Below are 19062 nucleotides of genomic sequence, written 5' to 3' on the forward strand. Positions count from 1 at the left end.
CCGTGTATTGAGTACTTATGTACCAGGCACTGGACTAAGGGCTTTGGATGGGCCATCTCACTTAATCCTTATAGTATTCACATGCAGTAGTATTTTCACCCCCATTACGCAGATAAGGAAACTGAGGCTTGGTGAGGTGACATGATTTATCTACTGTCACCCACTGGTAAGTGGCAGTTCTAGACTTTGAGTGGCATCTGACTCCGTGTTCTTCACCAGTATGCTACAAGACTCCTAAAACTTAAAAAGAAAAAAGAAAAAAAAATCCCCAAACAAAATGAACAAACATGGAAACAAATGCTTTCATATTTTCAGAGCAGGAAGTTGCCTTGAAGTCTTCAGTTCAACCTGCCCCTTCCGGCCCCCGCCCACTGAGGGAACCGTCCCCGCAAACTTGGATAGAGGTCTTCACAGCAGAAACTCCAGAGCTAATAAATAATGAAAGCTTTCCTTGATACATAATTTGGTTGAGACTGGAGTATTCAATATTTGTAAATTAATTTCTCCTTGTGCAGCCAGCCAACTAGTTCGTCGACAGGTTAACACAAGCAGTGTATTCCCCGAAGTCACGGGTTGATCTATTGGCGCTGCAGGTGGTTATGGGACAGGCATCCCGGGTCTGGAAGAACGGTTTCCCTGATGCTCTGCCTTAATTAAGGGCACCTTCTGGCCCTTCCCAGGCGGATCTGCAACCCGCAGGAGCAAGCTCTGGTGACGGGCACGATGCGGGGGGCCTGCAGCTTCTCAGAGGGAAGCACCACGTAATTCACAGAGCAAACAGACGCCCACCGTTGGCTTCCTGCATCCTTCCAGTGGCTCTGTGAGGACAGTTCTCCCCATTTTACAGATGAGAAACTGAGGTGTAGAGAGGGCCAGGGACTTGTCCACGGTCACACATGTGTCAGTGACAGAAGTAGGACAGACCCCAAGCTCAGAGCAATGAGAGAAGCAGTGTGCAGTCTTGGGGGGCAGTAGACTCTGCCAGGGTGTAGGTTTACAGGGGAGGGGGCGTTGGAGCAGGCCTTGAAGGACATGAAGGACGTAAAAGAGGCTGGCTGGGGAGAAGGACAGTTGTGCAGCTGAGCGGACAGCATGAGCAAGGGCCCAGGGGTCTGTGAGGAAGCAGGAGGGGATGCTTATTCCCTTCCACGTTTTGGGAAGGGAAGGTGGGTTGGTTGAACATGTGGGGTCCCCTGCAGGGCTGTGGGGTCCTGAGAGTGGGCTGTGTCTGTGAACACCTGAATGGCCTTCTGGGATTGACCAGCCGTCCCTGGGGCAGCACTCCCGCACTGGCAGAGGAGAGTCTGAGAAGGGCGTTGGAGGGGATCTGTCTGAGCCCCTTTGGTTGGAGATGAGAGAAAGGCTCTGGAGATATCATCCTCTGCCCTGCCCTTTCCACCTCTCCCCAACACAGACACACAGACACATAGACACACACATCATGGGCCTTCTATGTGCTTGTCCAGACCGCCTGGCTCCTCTGGCCCAGGTACCCAGCCGTAGGGGAGACTTCGGGGGCCTAGATACTCCCCTTCCCATGTCTCATGATTCCTCCATTGGAAAATCGATCAATGGGCTGTTCATTCCAACCTGCCAGTTAAACCATGGCACACGGTGTGTGTATGTGTGTGTGTGTGTGCATGTGTCTCTGACACATTTGTCTACCATCTGGGCCCCCGTCAGGGTCAGTCATACCTGTGGTCAGGGAAGCAGCTGTCTCCTGGGTCCTTACCTTGGTCAGGTGGAGTTTCCCTCCAGAGCCTCTGGTACAGATAATTAGATGCTTAGAAAACAGGAAACACTGCCGCTCACCCTCCTTCTTTAGCGACAGAGACCCCAGGCGCCCTCTGGTGATCTTCCCCTTTTCAGACATGGGCACCTGGATGAGGGAACCTGTGGGTGGAGGAGGGAGACCCTGAGCCCGTTTCCAAGGACGACCCTCTCTCTGACTCTGACCTGGCTTTGAGGTTGAATGTGGGCTTGAGATACCAGCGGCAGTGGCTGTGCGGCAAGGCAATCCTAGTTCCTGGTAACAAACACACCCTCAGACACTCCTTCCAGCCCTTCCTCAGGACCAGATTTTGGCAGGGGGTGGGGGGGCGTTGATCAGGTAAGCTCCGTGTGGGACACCTTGACCTCCCAGCCAGAGGCCATGGCCTTGGCAAGAAAAGGAACCCTAAAAGAGATGTGTAGCCCATGTGGTAAGAAGAAGGGCTTTGGGGATGGCAGGAGGCTGCCACAAGCAGCCATGGCAGACATCACCAATCGATCAACGCACTCTTTCCTGCAGAGCCCACTGGAGCCTCACAGTCCTTCCCCACGTGGTACTCCAGGCAGCCATTACTGAGCAGAGTAGGTGCCTGTAATGACACTCATTTGCTGTACCTGCTCTGGAATCCTCACCCCCAATACGTGCTCTACAGGTCTCCTTTCCTACTTAAAATCCCTCAACAGCTTCTCATCACCCCCGGGATTTGGGCAGTCAAGGTCTTTCAGCTGTCTGGCTTAGGCTTACCGCCCCAGCCTCCTCTCTTGCAATTGTCTCCCTTTTCTGCTCCAAGGCTAGTTTGAGGTCAATCGTCTGTGGCTCCCTGAACTCTGGTCCTCAGCTTAGTAAGTCCCTCCTTCACCCCATCTACCGAGTGAACTCCTAGTTATGCTTCAAGATCCCACTCCAGTGTCATCTCCTCTGGAAAGCTTTCCCCAGATCCTCAGTTCTGCTCTGGGCCGACACACCATCTCCTGCTAATGTCCACTACCTGCCCGGGACACTTTCCTGCATTTCTCTTTATGACTCTCTCTCACTACACAGTTTGCTGGAGGATGAGGCTGGATCTGGTTCTCTGGGTGTCCCTGTAGCCCCACGTAGGGCCTGGCATGAATGGGGCAGGCATCAGTGTTTGTTGCCAGGGATGGGGTTTTCTGATGGGTTCCTGCCAGGATTCCCCCATGGGGGCGTGTGAGGAGGATGAGAGGGCTGTAATCAGGATGACAGGAAAACTCTGTCCTGTGCTGCCAGGGCGGGGCTTAGGGCAGGCAGGTACAGACGGAACAAGGGAGAAAGGGCTTGTTGGGCCCCAACTTCTCATAACCAGGTCCCACCCAGCCCCGCAGGAGGTGAGGAAATGCTTTGTCTCGGGGCATGGTGCAGACTCCTGGCTTGTGCGGACACCTCCCACCCAGAAGAAGTGATTCCTTAGGTGACTTCCAAGCCAAGTCCATTTGGAATTTTCTTTAAAGGGGCTTCAAAATACCATATGGGGACACCTCTGGCATAGGCAGCACCCAGCACAGCTCGGGGGCAGCCAGGACACAGGCGGCGCTGGCTCTGGGCCCAGTAGGTCTCAGGATGGGCCTCAGGGAAGAGCAGAGTGGCCACACACCGGCTTGGGACAAAACTCCAAGGACGCTATCCTTGCCCAGGACAGCAGGGGCCTGAGACAGCTGCACAGGCCAGTAGGGGGCGCTGGTAGGTTTTTCATCTAATCAGAGAATCCCAGGGCTAGATGAGCCTAGTTGTGATCAACTAACCGAAAGGTTCGCAATTCCCAGTGGCACCATGGGAAAAAGGCCTGGTAATCTGCTTCTCTAAAGATTATAGTCAAGAAAACCCTGTGGAGCAGTTCTACTCTGTAACACATGGGGTTGCCATGAGTTGGAACTGACAGCAACAGGTTAGAGAAAAGGGACTCGGAGGGTCCATCCTGAGGTTGGACGTCACCTCTGGGGCATTCAAGCAGAAGCTGAGTTTCTCACGGGACATGGAATTTGAACAAGCTGAACTTTAAGTACACTCCGGCTCTGAAGCCTCAAATTGAGTGTCTTCAGTCCCCTCAGTCACAAGGAGCCTCTACTCAGCTTTTTCAACACGGTGTATCTCTCAAACGCTGTCCTCAAGTAAGTTGAGGCGGAAGGGTGGAGAAAGCCTTCCACCTGAGAGAACAACTATGAACACGGCTTCCCCCAAGAGGTAGAAGAAGCCCAAAGGACAGACGGACTGAGCCAACACCCACTTCCTCTCAGGCACTGAAAATGCTTGCGATTCACTGAGTAAGAGCCAATTGTTATCTATCTTCCATCCTCCAGCCATACTTCCTCCCCAAAAAGGACATACCAATGTTTACTATGACATACAATAGACAAATCAAGGCCATCTGGGTAGGATTATGTTTACATCTGGAGAGAAGGAAACTGTGAAAACCAATAATATCTGCATCTATATGTATAGATACCAACATCTACATATAGCCGTCACGTTCCGCCAGCAGCCCCGGAATACTCGGCAGGCACACTGGCAGGTTTTGGCACCAGACAGCCTCACCAACTAGCAGTGTCCCCAAGTGCCACCTCCCTGCCTCTGTTGGGGCTCACCTGTAGAGGTCAGGCAGGGTGCAGGGGCCATACCTTGTCTCACGAAGGTCTGGCTGGTGTCCAGGAGGATCTCACAGCCCTCAATGATCATGCGCTCAATGGCCAGGTTCTTTCGGATGTTCTCTGTCTCGCTTACTTCGTCGTGCATGATCCTGTGGGGCCGGGAAATAAATCACATGGTCAGAGGTGGGCTGCCCACTTCCCAGGGAGGAGGGAATGCTGGGTCTCTGGCCAGACGTCGTCATAAAGGAACGTGCATCTACTGAGTGCCCACTGTGTGCTGGGCACTTTACAGGTGTGATCTCATTTTATCAGTCTGTCAGCCCAAGGAGGCAGCTGTTCTTATTTCAGAGAAAAGAAAATGGAAGTTAGCAACTAGGAAGCAGGTTGGTCTGATTTCAAAGTCTGAACCATGTGAAACAGAGGCAGCAGGACCAGCCCCAGCACTGGGAAAGAGATGGGAGTCCAGGTGACATCCTGCCCCTCATTCCACTACTGGCCATAGTATTTCCATCCATAGACTAAACCATGCTCATTCCTGCCTCGGTGCCTTTGCACTTGCTGTTTCCTTTCTCTGAAAACTCTTTCCCCTGATCTTCATGTGTTTTTTTTTTAAAAAAAAAACTGTCGTTGGTACCATAGAATAGCTCATTTTTGGAACTCCTGGCAATCTAGTTGGCTCCAGAAGGTCTGGGAGGAAAGCAGGACACAGTCGGCCCTTGAATCAAGAATAAGACAACTGTCCTAGCTGTCCCTATCCTGACTGCTGCAACAACCCTCCTGTCCAGAAGGTGGCGCCATTTAACTTTTTTTCCTAAAAGTTGCACATAAAGGATGGGTGTAAGCTGTCAATTTTGCTGAATCTTGTGGGTTTCCAGGGGTCTTAGGAAAGTGGCGAGTGATTTTTTTGGTCCTCTGGAAAAAGTACCCCACCTACTCCAAGCAAAGCACAAAACCTTCTATTTGTCCGCTTATGCCTGCAGTTCCACCAAGACCACCAAAAGGGCTGGTTAGCGTGTGCAGCTTACAAAGTTCTCTCACAGATGCTATTCAACTTATAAAGAGAGTGGGGCATTTAGATGGAATTTCTTCTTCAAGGGCCTCAGTCCCACCTCCACCCCCTCAGGCAATGATGCTCTCCCCAGAAGCCCTGGCCCCAGCCCTCTTCTGGAAAGGAAGTCTGAGAGGAGATACCTTCCAGGGCATATACTGGTTTCCTGGAGATACATTCATTTTTGGAAGTAACCAAAGGTAATCAGAAGCACTTTTTGATCGGGAGTTAATGGGTGCACATAAACGGTTAAAGTGCTCCGCTGCAAACTGAGTGCCTTGGAAGAAAGGCCTGGCAATTTGCTTTTGAAAGGTCACAGCCATTGAAAACCCTATGGAGTGTGGTTCTACTCTTACTTTTATGGGGTCACCATGAATGGGAATCAACTCGAAGGCAATGGGTTGGTCAGTTGGTCTCTTGAGCAGGTGGGGACTTTGCTGGGAAAGACTGTATCTGGTGACAAACAAAGGGTGATTTCAAAGTAGCAGCATTGGTTTCCTGTTAGGTGTGTGTATACCACTGCTGCTCAGGATAAGTCCCAGTTCCAGGCTGGGGTGTGTGTTGGGGACTCATGCCGCATACTTATTTGGGGAGCTTTGGGAAGTGATGACTCGGGTCACCCAGGATCTGGGGGTTCAGGACCAAATAGCTGGACAAAGGCCCGAGGTTGGGGAGAGCCAGTCCCTAGAGGGGAGGTGTGATTCTGAGCAGAGTGGGCCTGCATTGCTTATCTGATGGCTTCCTGCCAGGATTCCCCCATGGGAGTGTATGAGGAGGATGAGAGGACCGTTGTCATGGCAATAGGAAAACCCTCTCCTGTGCCACCAGGGCGGGGTTCAGGGCAGGTACAGGCGGTTGGACGGAACCAAGAGAGAGCAGGCTGACACACCCAGGACCCAGGGGAAAGGGATCATGATCTTAGGCCAAATACCTTGGTACCCATTTGCCACCTGCTCCCCTGCATGGCACCAGAACGGAGCGTCCCGCAGTGATGAGAAGCACGCTGCCTCAGGGAACCCAAGTCTTCTCCTATAGGGGAGTGTGTAGGATCTGGCTCCCTGGTGCATGTGAGGACTGGGGTGTGCCCTACAATGGTTGTGTCACTCTGCAGTCACATCCTGGTCACCTCTGCGCCCTTACCCTCCACTCTGGGGTCTGTAACTCAGCTGGGCCTTGGCGGGATCACAGGGGATAGCCTGCATCCCGCTCTGGTCCAGCCTCTGCCCCCTCTGCCCAGTTGGGGGCTGTGGCCTGGCCCGCTGCCCCTGATAGACTTGGGAAGCCGTTTAGGGTGTTGAGTGGCTTGGTAGGGCCCTGGGGAGGGCTGGGGGCTGGGCCAGCCCATCCTAACCACAGGCTCCTCATCTCTGACCTCTCCATGGTGGAGGTCCAGGGCTCAGGCCTTGGTCCTGTCCCTTTCTGTGTAAACTCACTCCCTTGGGACCTCAGCCAGTCCTGTGACTTTAACTACCACCTCCAGGCTGATGACTCTCAAGCTTCTCTCTCCCCTCAACAACAGATTCAAATACCCAACTCCCTCTTGTCATCTCCACTCAGATGCTTCATTGGCACGTCAAGTTGAACATGCTCCCCAATAAAGCTCCTGGAATTGCCCTTAAACCAGCCCTGCCTGCATTTTCTCCATCTGGGTGAGGGTGCCCGACTCTGGAGGCACCTGGACTCCAGTCTTCCCCTCCCCTCTCACCTCTGATCCATCAGAAAACCCTCTTCGTTCCACCTTCCAGACATTCTCAGGTCTGACTCCCTCCAGTGTTCCCACTCTCGCACCTGGTGGGCACACCTGGAGTGCCCAGGGCTTTTCCTGGGATCCATCTAAGCCAGGGACCCTACACTCACCAATGCTGTCCTCTCATGGTGCCAGGGACCCCACACTCACCCACGGTGTCCCCCCATGGTGCCAGGGACCCCACACTCACCCATGCTGTCCCCACATGGTGCCAGGGACCCCATACTCACCCATGGTGTCCCCCCATGGTGCCAGGGACCCCACACTCACCCATGCTGTCCCCACATGGTGCCAGGGACTCCACACTCACACTGTCCCCATCACTACCGGGACCCCACAGTCACCCACTCTATCCCCACATGGTGCCAGGGAACCCACACACACCCACAATGTCCCCATCAGTGCCAGGGACACCATACTCACCCACACTGTTCCCACACAGTGCCAGGGACACCACACTCACCCACTCTGTCCCCACACAGTGCCAGGGACACCATACTCACCCACACTGTTCCCACACAGTGCCAGGGACACCACACTCACCCACACTGTCCCCACACAGTGCCAGGGACACCACACTCACCCACACTGTCCCCACACAGTGCCAGGGACACCACACTCACCCACTCTGTCTCCACACAGTGCCAGAGACTCCACAGTCACCCACACTGTCCCCACATGGTGCCAGGGACTCCACACTAACCCACACTGTCCCCACACGGTGCCAGGGACACCACACTCACCCACATTGTCCCCATCAGTGCCCACTTGGGCTTGATTTGAAACCTCTCGGGACCTCTTCAGGGGATTCTGCTTCGAGATGGGGCGGGCTGTTCCCTCCGAATCTGAATGTGAGTTTTAGCATCTGGGGCTCAGTAGCCTCCAGGGAGGGGTATTTGGCCTGCCCTGTGCACCTGTCTGGGGGAGAGTAGGGCAGCCGGGCTTACCTGGACAGCTCCTCCAGTTTGGACTTGGCATAGTCCAGGCTGTTGCGCTCAACATGCTCGTGAGGTGTGTGGGCCAGGAGCTCATGTAGTGTCAGGATATACCTGGGGATCTGTGGGCAGGGGAGACGCAGAGGGACCGGGAGCCAAGAGAGACAGAAGGACAGGATGGGGCAAGGGACAGGGACAGAGAAAGACAGAGAGACGGGGGACAGGGACAGAGAAAGACAGAGGGACGGGGGACAGGGATGGAGAAAGAGAGACAGGGACAGGGCAGAGAAAGAGACAGGTGATGGGAAAATAGGGAGGGTCAGGGAGACAGGGACAGAGACAAAGAGCAAGAGAGGGACAGAGACAGGGAGAGAGAGAGACAATGTGAAGCAAGAAAGAGAGACAGAGACAGAGCAGCAATATAGAGGGATAGAAAGAGAGAAAAGCAGAGAACAATTTGTTCAGCCCAGAGGACTTCCACAGCAGGGCTGAGGAAGGAGATGGGCTGCAGACTCCACTGTAGAGGCCCTTCTAAGGTCTCCTCTGGGGACCAGACCCTGAACTGGCAGCTCCGCCCTGGCAGGAGGCAGGGCCTGGGGAGGCAAGTGCCTCCTGATGGCCGTCTCCAGGAGCTGTCCCGCTCCTTCCTCCACCTGTTCTGTGGACCACCACCAGCTTGCCCTCCACCAGCCAGGATTCAGGGCTGGTCCTAATGCCATTCCCCAGGCAGCCTAGAGCTGCAATCAATATTAGGGACGGTGCCCTGGGGCATGGCTTCCTCTCAGCTGTGGCCCTCACGCCATGCCCTCCCCGCTGTGGGCCCCCAGGTAGGCAGGGCTGGTGGCCACCTGGAACATGGGGTAGGTGAGGAAGGTCTCCAGCGTCCTCTCCTCGCAGTCGGGCTTGGCCTCGTAGTGCTTCAGCAGCTTGTCAAAGTCACGGTTCTGCTTGCAGTGGGCCAGGATCTGCAGGCTGTACTGGTGGTTGCGAACGAACTCCTGGTAGATGTTGAGCATGGGCAGCAGGATGTCAAACAGGTCGGCTGGAAGGAGGGTGGGCGTCAGCCAGGCGCCGGGGCAGACAGATGCTCCGTGTGCCCTCGGATCTCGCAGACCACTCAGTGAGGCCGGGGCCAGGCTCAGCCCCTGCCCTGAGAGATCCTTGCCTTTAAGTACCGCTGGTACCGCTGCCCTAGCCAGGACCAGAGAGAGGGGCCCCAGCTGTTGGGATCACGTTGGAACCACAGATCTTTGGAGATGTGGGGCCCTGTCTCGTCTGACGCCTCTTTGCTCAGGGTCAGAGCACACCCATGGTGTGGTGGCTGCTGCAGTGTGCTGCCCGGATCCCCTCAGGATTCGTTCTCCCAGCCACCCGGAGAGATGGTGGCTCATGGTGCTTAGCAGGGTCACCGTCCAAAAATTGCTCTCTGATGATGGAAGGTGCTTTGCCCAGGTCATGCCCCATCCAAAGACTGGTTCATGTGAGGGTATAAAGGCCAGCCCCCTGCTTCAATTCGGGACATCTCTTGAGGGCCACCCTGGCTCCAGAGCTCTCTGTGGGGGGGGCTGAGGCCTCTGTTGCAACTGCATGGAAGCCCAGCTTCTCCCTCTTCCTTATCCTGCTGCCCTCGCTTCCCCACTGCGTTGCTGCCGAGAGCAGTCCCCAGTAGACCTCCATCCCAGACTCTCCCACCTGTGACAGGAAGTGACACATTCCAGGCCACAGGTGAGTCAGTAGCAGGCCGGGAACTGGGTCTCCTGACTTTCCCATTCCATGGTTTCTCCCCACCACATGACAAGCCCTCCTGTCAATCTCTGCTCCTTCGTCTGTCTGTCCCTTCATCCGTCTGTCCTTGTCCCTACCAGGCCTCCCCAGCTCTGCACCTTCTGATTCAGTCACGAGTGCCCTCTTTGACCCATCTGTCTCTGACCTCCCCCAGGTTCTCCTGGGTATATCCTGCCCTTCTAGCCCCCCCGGGAAGCCCAAGCCATCTCCCTGAATTTGCCCTTCAACATTTGACGGGAACCGATGAAACCATTTGAAACTTCTGCTTACAAACCTCATTGAAAAAAGAAAAAAAAAATGCTTTCCTCGTAATACATGTGAAATGAGAAGCTCTCATAAAAGGGCATTCAATGACCCAATGGATGGTGTCTTCAACAATGCTACTGTAGGAAATGCTCCCCTGCCCCTGCTAAGACCTCTTCTTGTTTTGACCTATGGGTCTTAGGCTTGAGAAGACAAACAAATGCCCCCACTTGCACATAGGAAGTCTCCAGAGCTCGAGGGCAGAGAAACTCTGATAGACTCTGACAGCCCCGGGTCTGGGGTCTGGTTTGGCACTTCCCTCAGCCTGTTTCCTCATGGCAGAGGTGACACCAGCCTTCACCTTTACCTATCGCATTAAGATAGTAACAACAACAAACTCCCCAAAACAACTAGTGCTGGTGAGGTGAGGCGCGGGAGATACTTTAGTTTCTTGCGTGTATGTTATTCTTGGAGAGCAATTTGACAGCATGCATGAAGCAAGAGCCTTTGTCGCATCGATACCCTTTGTCTTAGTAATTGTACGTTTGGGAAGCGAGGTCTAATATGAAGAAAACATTGTGTGCAAAGATGACTATTTACAATAACAAGTTGGAAACAACTCTAAGAGGCCACGATGGAGCCGGTTATATAAATGATGGCTCATTCACCATACTGGGGGGTGACACAGTGATCCAACATGATGTTTTCAGCAAGAGAAAATGCTTAGGCTATAAGGTTAAGTGTAAGTGCACACACACGTGCACACACACAGCAAGCTTCAAATTCTGTATGTTTACAATTATGTAAAAATGGGGAAAAAAAGATCTATGCATAGAAAAAAAAAGTTGGAAGAAAGCACCCAAAGTGTTTATAGTGGTGATCTTTGGGGAGCAGAACTGTGCTTGATATTTTTAAACTTTTTCTACTTTTCTGGGTTTTCAAATCTTCCCAAATGTGGACGTGTGCATTATTTTTAAAAGGGAAAAGCAGATAAGAGATAAAAATATATCTTTTCCTCCTAGAAATATAGCTTTTGCCAACTTGTCTTTTCCATTCTGTCCCTCAGAGGGGTTCCATGGGTTTTAGGATGCCACTGGATTCTGCTCCGGAAGGTGCCCCAGCCTTGAGGGGCAGCCAAGGGCCCCTGGACAGGGACATCTGGGGCGAGGAGTGGCTAGGGGCCCCTGCCAGGGGCGTCTACTCACCCAGGACCAGCGTGGGCCAGCTGGAGATGCGGGCTTTCAGGCCTTGGTAAAAGATCTGGTGCAAAAACATGATGGTTTCGCTGGAAAAGAAGCACAGGGTAAGCTCGGCCAAGGGAGTGTGTTCCTGCCCCTCCAGGGCCTAGGGGGTCTCCGAAACTCAGCCCTGCTGAGGGGCCTGAGGGATAGGGCCAGCGACCACCGCCTGTGGAAGTTCTTAGCAGCAAAGCTCCTTCCCACTTGAGTCCCTGTGCGGATACCCAACGAGCAGAACCGACTATACAATTCCTGGGGCCCAGTGCAAAATGAAAATGTGGGGTTCCTTGTTCAAAAATTACTAACAATGTCAAGACGGCACTAAGAGACCATTAAATAAGTGTGGGGCTCTGTCAACTTCAAGGGTTGCATGCCCAGGAAACCAGCCCTGCAGGTTAGTTGCCCATAGCGTGGAGCTGCCTAGACTGATGGCCGCCCCTGCTTCCTGGAGCCCCCACCTACTGGGGGCACCCCTGAGGTATCTTGGATGAACCCAGGGCTCTGGGGAACACAGAGTAAAAGCCACTGATGATGTGGAAAGAGCTAGGGCTTGGGAACCACACAGAGCAGGGCTCGAATCCACCTTCTGCCCCTTCCCAGCTGTGTGACCTTCAGTGAGATGCTTAACATATCTGAACCTCAGGCCCTTCAGTGTAAAATATGAAGGTGAAGTGGGGTCACTCCAGCAGGTGAAGTGTCTACCCCAGTGCCTGGTACACAGCAGGCGCTCAGCAAATGCTAGTTTCCTGCCACCACCCCCATGACCGCCCCCTTTCTGGGAATCTCAGTCACAGAAGCGAAAGGACCCAGGATCTCCCTGCTTTGCCATTGCTGAACATGCCCGGGAACATGCATTCTCCCTAGCAGCCTAGCACTGGGCTGGGCTGCGTCTCTGAGCACTAGGCCACATCTGCCTAGGCTCCCCTCCCACACCACCTTCCCTGTCCACCGCTCCCCAAGCAGCTGCCCGCTACACAGCAAGCCCCACCTCTCCCAGGACAAGCCTTCGAGAACATTGGAACTCCATTACATTCCACAGAATGTACTGGAAGGAAAATGTCATAAATACTGAAACTAGTGGGAACTTAAAACAATCTCAGTGGAGAAGACTTTCCCACATTCTCATTCCTGAGTGTGGGTCTGATCATGATTGTGAATTTGTCTATCATTTCCCTCAAGTCCTAAGAGAAAGGGCTCCTTTGGGCGTGGGTACACATTGATTTCCAGAACCACCTGATGAGAAAGGCATTTTTGTCAGGTAGCAAGTTCCTAAAGAATCATCCTTGTTTCTGTCTGACCATGGCCCCTGAACTAGTTTGCTGAATGGATAAACAAAATTTCCCAGTTTTAAGGACTCTGGTAGTCGATACATGAAGATTCTTCAAAAAGCTCTACAGCAAGAAACCACCTGGGTGTGTGACAGCGCACAGAGGGGAGAACATGTGACCTGAGTGGGGACAGGATGGGGGTCAGGGGACTTCCATGGGGTTCCTGAGGGAGCTGTTTGTTCTCTTCCTTCCTACAGTCAGGAGGATCTAGATGGCCCTGCACATTGCCATAGCAAGGCTCAGGAAAGCCGTTTCCAGGCAGCCCCAGCAGGCAACTGTCAGGATACACCCCAGAGGAAAGAAACCTCCTTAAATTCCAGTACTGCACAGACTGGTGTAGTAGCATGTCAGGAATATCATAAGCTGGAACTATGAAAATATACTTGGTGAAGCCTACATTTTTTTAAAGTGTGAACTTTGAGTATTTTACCTGTAATCCTATTACCTAGAAATTGCCATTGTTACTCATCTGATAAGGAAAAAAAAAGGTATCTCACTTTGATTTGATTTGCTTTGCTTTTAAAAAAAATCATTGTTATGGGTTTGTTGAACATTTTTTCATATGTATCATATGTATTGGTCATTTGTATTTCTTCTCTTGAGAATTGCTTATTCTATTCATGTCCATTTCCTATTTTCTATCTTATGAATTTTAAATATCCTGATCCACCAGCTGCTCCTTGGAAACCCTATAGGACAGCTCTACTCTGTCCTATACGGTCTCTGTGAGTTGGAATCAAGTCGACAGCAACAGGTTTTTTTTTTTTTTTTTTCTGGTTTACATCCCAAGCATATAACCTGAACATATGTGCCATAGACATTTTTGCTTAGCTATTTTTTTTTTATTTGTGTGTGTATATAGATATATTTTTTCAAGTTTTTCCTTTCTGCATTTGTAGGTCTACCAAGCTTTCTGCCTTGGGCATCATGTCTGCCCCCACCCCCGGGTTGCATTCGTGCTCTCCTGTAGTTTATAATATATTGATTTTATTGTCTCATTTTTACACATAAATACTTAATATATCTAGAATTTACTTTGGTGTAAGATGTGAATAATGGATATAAATGTAATCTTCCTCTCAACTTGGTTCGTTAATTTCCCAGTCTTGTTTATTGACTACCCATCTGTTTCCTACTGATTTGATAGGCTGTCTTTTCATACTTACTAAATTCTCATATAATCTGAATCTGTTTCTGGACTTCTATTTTGTTCTTATGATCTACTGGTCTGTTACGGCACTGATCCTCCAAAAACCAAAAAAACCAAACCCGTTGCTATCGAATCGATTCCGACTCATGGCAACCCTATAGGACAGAGTAGAACCGCCCCATAGGGTTTCCAAGGAGTGGGTGGTGGATTCGAACTGCCGACCTTTTGGTTAGCAGCCGAGCTCTTAACCACCAGGGCTCACAGTTAACACTTTATATTTGTAAACTTTTATAATTTAATTACAGGGTTCTTTTTTGGAACGTTATTATCTGTTTGTATACATTTATTCCTTCAGTTGAGCTTTAAAATCATTTCGCTAGGTTATGTTTCAATTGGAATGATATGAAATTTACAGAAAACTTTGGGAGAATATGACATCCTTGCAAGATGGAACTTTTCCATCCAAGATGCTGATATGTCTGTCTGCCTACAGACGTCTTCATTTATGCCCTTGCCACACGGGCTGTACGTTTACTTCTAGGTAGTCTAAATTTTTGGTGCCATTAAGAATGGGATCCTTTTTGCACATTATATTTTCTAACTGGTTACTGTAGATACAGGGGAAAACTACTGATTTGGATGGTCTCTTTCTTTCACAATCTGAACTCATAGCAGTTTTAGTGTTGATTCTGACTCTCATCTTGCCCGCCCCAGAGCTGCTCCTCTTTCACTAGCTTCTCATCTTATTAAATAGCAGCCTCATCTGGCCAGGTGCTCAGGCAGCACCTGGGAGTCATCAGTCCTCCCAACCCCACCCCCTACATTCACCCCATCAAGCACTGCTCTTCCTGTTCCCTCTATCACTCCTGCCACTCCCATCATCTCTGCCTGGACCACCATTAATGGGTCACCAACTGGTCCCCTGCTTCCACTCTTGTCCCTGTCCCAACCCTTCTCCACACAGTCACCAGACTCATCCTTTAAAGGCCTAAATCTGATCCTGTGGAGTGGGATAACGGCACCCTCCTTAACTCGGCCTTAAAGCCCTACAAGAACTGCCCCTGCCTGTCTCATAAGTTACTCCTTCTCCCCTATTCTCCTCCTGCCACTCTGGCCTTCTTTCTCTTCCTTGAACTTGCCATACTTTTTCCTGCCTCAGGGCCTTTGCACAGGCTATTCCCTTTGCTTGGAGCACTCTTGACTGACTCTCTTTGTTGGCATAGCTCCTCTGTCATTAATGAGAGTGGCCTGGCTGAGGTGTGTGTATGTCCATGTGGAAATGTGCTATTTTTTTAATTGAGTTTTGGAAAAAAAAAATTGTGAAAATTTCCATATTTTTCTATGCTCTATAACAGCTTGAAATAAGGATGACTGACTCTTTTAAAATGCTTAGTTTATTATGACTCTCTAGGAGCCTGTGTCACAGTGGTTAAGCACTCTGTTTCTAACTGAAGGGTTGGTGGTTTGAGCTTACCAGCTGCTCCGCAGAAGAAAGATATGGCAGTCAGCTTCCGTAAAGATTACAGCCCTGGAAACCCTATGGGGCAGCTCTACTCTGTCCTTTAGGGTGGCTTTGAGTTGGAATCAACTCGATGGCAATGGGTTTGGTTTGGTTTGGTTTTTGGTTAAGGGGCAAACTACTGTGCAGTTTTCCTAAATCTACATGACCCTTTGAAAGTGGAACAACCCATTAACATCCTGCAGAACTAGTGTTTTATTTATTCATTCAACACATGGTTGCTGAGTACCAACTAGGTATCAGGCACTTGGTCAGACATTGATATCCCTGTGTCTAACTCCTGCAGAGATAAAAATAGAAATAGTCCCCTCCAGGGCCACTGGACACACAATTCTAGGGGGCACCATTTACATCCTACCCTATATCAGGGGTTGGCAAACTATGCCCACAGGCCAAATCTGTCTTTGTATGGCCTGCGAGTTTAGAATGGTTTTCACAGTTTTAAATGATTAAAAAAAAACCAAAAGAAGAATATTTTGTGACATATAAAAAATTGCACATAATTAATGTTAGGGAATTAGTGAATATAACCATGCCTATTCATTTATGCATTACACATGCCTGCTTCCAGCTACAACAGCAGAGTTGAGCAGCTGCAACAGAGACTACATGGCCTGCAAAGTAGGAAGTATTTGTTATTCGGCCTTTTACAGAAAAGGTTTGCTGACCCCTGGTCTATATGAATGGTGCTTCCTGGATTGTGCAGCACACAGCAGGTACAGCTGTGTTCTACCGCCCTGACCCTGCCCACAGGGAGCTTTTAGTCTAGTGGGGAATCTAGACATGAAAGAAATCATTATTTAAGTGTGAAAAATGCTACAAAAGGGCAGCACGGGGATCCTGGGAGTGTAAAACCAGGGGACATAAGCCAAGAGCAACAAGGTCGGGGGAGGGAGGATGGGAGTTAGTCAGGGGCGTGACATCCAGGGGGAAGACTTAAAAAAGGAGTAGGAGAAAACTGACAGGAGAGTAGGGTGAAAAGAATCTTCCAGGGAGAGTAAGTGGCTGGTCAGCAGGACACACTTGGGAAGTGCTCACCGTGCCCTGTCCCCTCCCTGAGCCCAGAAAGGGGCCTGACCTGCCCAAAGCCAGTCCAAGGTGCATAGGGCTTGGTCAGAGCAGGACAGAACCCGGGCCTCTTCACTCCCGCCCCACCCTCTGCCAGCTGCACTTCTCCAGACATCATGGGTTCAGGCACCTGCCCCTCCCCATTCCTCAGCCCATGCAGATATGACAAACTGATCGTGGCACTCGCCCCCACTGAGCTGGATGTGGCCTCATTGTCCTTCTCAGCCCAGGGCTCCAGGCACCCACTGCCAATCAATCAGATACAAACTATTTGCCCCCTGGGGCTCGACGGCTCTCATCATGGGGCAAGCACAGGACGGTGGGCATGATTTTCATTAAAGGGAAATAGTCCAAGTTTATATGCTTATTGTCTGGGTGAAACAAAGCCTGCTGCAGCTGTTTAGCTCCAAGATCTTCTCTCCTCTTTTTGTAAAGCCCACAGTTAACACCCTCCCGAGCTCTGCAACATCCTGGATGAATCTGCCAACCTGAAGGGAGGCCTTGCACTTCCCAAGGACCTCTTTTAATGAGCTCCAGTAAATTAAATCACCAAATTAGCATCAGGTTTTTAATGTGGCTCTACATTTCAGCCTAAAAGCCAATTCAAGGGAAAGCTATGTGCTACCATGCTTTCTGGTAAGCAGGCTACCAGCCTCTGCCCTGGGCTATTGATGCACAGAGCTCTGGGCTGTGGTCGAGGCAGGGAGACAGGGGAGGGGCATGCCCTGGGTCCCCACAGGAAGAGGAAGGCTGGGCTGATGTGCAAGGGAAAGTTATCTAACCCGACAAGCGTGAGAGAGTGCATTTGGAGACCTGCGCTGTGATAAGCCACAGTCTGGGAGAGGGGAGGGCGGTGGGGAGATTCTAGCTCATTATTTAACAAACAGCTGGGGAGATGACAGGGCCCACAAGGCCCACCTCCGCATCCCTGAACCCAGCATGCAGCCCGGCACGGATGCCACTCATTTGTATTTGTTGAAAGAATGAGCGAATGGCCCCTGCCTTTGGTGGGGCCACTGCTCACCAGTCCTCCTTCCACCCCTAATCATTGCTGGATCCCTTCCTAAAGGCTGGCTTCCTGTCAACAACAGGGAGGGGAAAACAGATTTGGATGAATCTATCTACCTGCCCTGCCAGAGGATTCATGGGTCTAGCTTGAAGTCTCTCTCTGTTTCTTTATTTTTGCGGGGGCGGTAGGGGTAGAGGTAGCGATAATATCTCTAAAGACACTCAGCTGATTTGTTCCTAGGTCAACAGTGGATATACGAAAGCTCCTTCAGAAGCAAGGCTGGGGATTGTTTCAGATTTAGGGTTCGGGTTTAGAGTTGAGGAATGGATGCTAGGTGGCTGTGTCTGAGATAGAGAGCAGGAAGAGAACCCCCACGGCGTGAGCTCCCCTCTCCCTATTCCTTTATGGCTTTCTTTGCTACAGATTTTCCATCATTTCCTACTTCCCATTTTTTTGTGTCAAGATTCATCCTATCTTATCTATCTATCATCTATCTATCTGTCATTTATCTGTCTATTGACTTGTCATCTATCTATCTGTCATCTATCATCTAACTATTCATATATCTTTCCTCCCACTTAAAAAAAAATTTTATTTTTCCCAAGTATTCTCCTTTTAAATCTACTCCTGCCTTCCTAGGCCTTGGTTTGACCTGCTCGTCACTAAAATTGGCAAACAAATATTCAGTTCTTGTACACACCCAACACGTATCATCCCTGAGTGACAATGTTTTCCTTAAACTACTACTCTTCTTTTGTCTGGATAGATTTACCTCTTCTACATGGGTGAGATCATGCAAGTGACCCTGTAAGTGGGATCACACAATATCTGCTCTCTTGTGTCTGGCTTATTTCACCGAGTGTAGTGTTTTCAAGGTTCATCCATGTGGTGGTATATATCAGAGCTTCATTTCTCCTCATGACTGAGTAATATTCCATTGTGGGTATAGGCTACATTTTGTTTATCCATTCATCTGCTGATAGGCACTTGGGTTGTTTCTACCTCCTTGTTTATTTTTAGGGTCAGTGTTGAAAATATCAGCTTCATGAGAAGGCAAAAGTCCCCCTTCCTCCCTTTTCTTTACTCTCGATTACAGGCGTGCCCCACGAATTCATTCATTTCTTAAATGATAAAAATAAAAATCATGGTGTGATTTTTCAAACAGCCTTTGAACAAATGCTGGGATCTGGCATGAATACTCTTAATCAAAGATTCTAGGTTAAAAACATTCCATTAAAGATCAATACAGTCTAACAAAGTTACAAAAACAAAAGAAAACCTTTGTCTCTTGGTGATTATGAGAATAGTCATTGAAAGTTTGCAATAATGGCCTGAAAAATACAAACAACATAAAACTCTTACAAGGCTTCCTGAAGGATTCCTGAAGGAGTTGGCCAGGCCAAGCTACCAATACAGGCAAACATGCTGACCTAAAGGCGGACATTTCCAAGTGTGGTCCAGGACCAGCAGCATCAGCAGCACCTGCTGACTTATTAGAAATGAGAATCCTGGGGCCCCACCCCAGACCCTGAGATTGAGAAACTCTGAGGGTAGTGCCCAAGTTCTAGGCTCAGGCGTGAGCACCTCGCTGTAGAGCAAGGCGGGGATCGCAGCAGAA

The 19062-nt window shown here is 50.4% G+C and overlaps 1 protein-coding gene across 1 annotated transcript in view; it reads right to left on the reverse strand.

Annotated features, from left to right (window-relative positions):
* RASGRF1 (Ras protein specific guanine nucleotide releasing factor 1) overlaps positions 1-19062 on the reverse strand; it is a 113978-nt gene that overhangs the window by 46084 nt on the left and 48832 nt on the right. Inside the window, exons 6-10 of the mRNA XM_049852589.1 lie at positions 11338-11417; positions 8953-9146; positions 8117-8226; positions 4405-4523; positions 1733-1893 (exon numbers count right to left, since the gene is read on the reverse strand). Coding sequence (XP_049708546.1) covers positions 1733-1893; positions 4405-4523; positions 8117-8226; positions 8953-9146; positions 11338-11417 — 664 coding nt within the window. The remainder of the gene's footprint in view (positions 1-1732; positions 1894-4404; positions 4524-8116; positions 8227-8952; positions 9147-11337; positions 11418-19062) is intronic.

Source organism: Elephas maximus, chromosome 13 (genome assembly GCF_024166365.1).
Source record: "Elephas maximus indicus isolate mEleMax1 chromosome 13, mEleMax1 primary haplotype, whole genome shotgun sequence".
NCBI lineage: Eukaryota > Metazoa > Chordata > Mammalia > Proboscidea > Elephantidae > Elephas > Elephas maximus.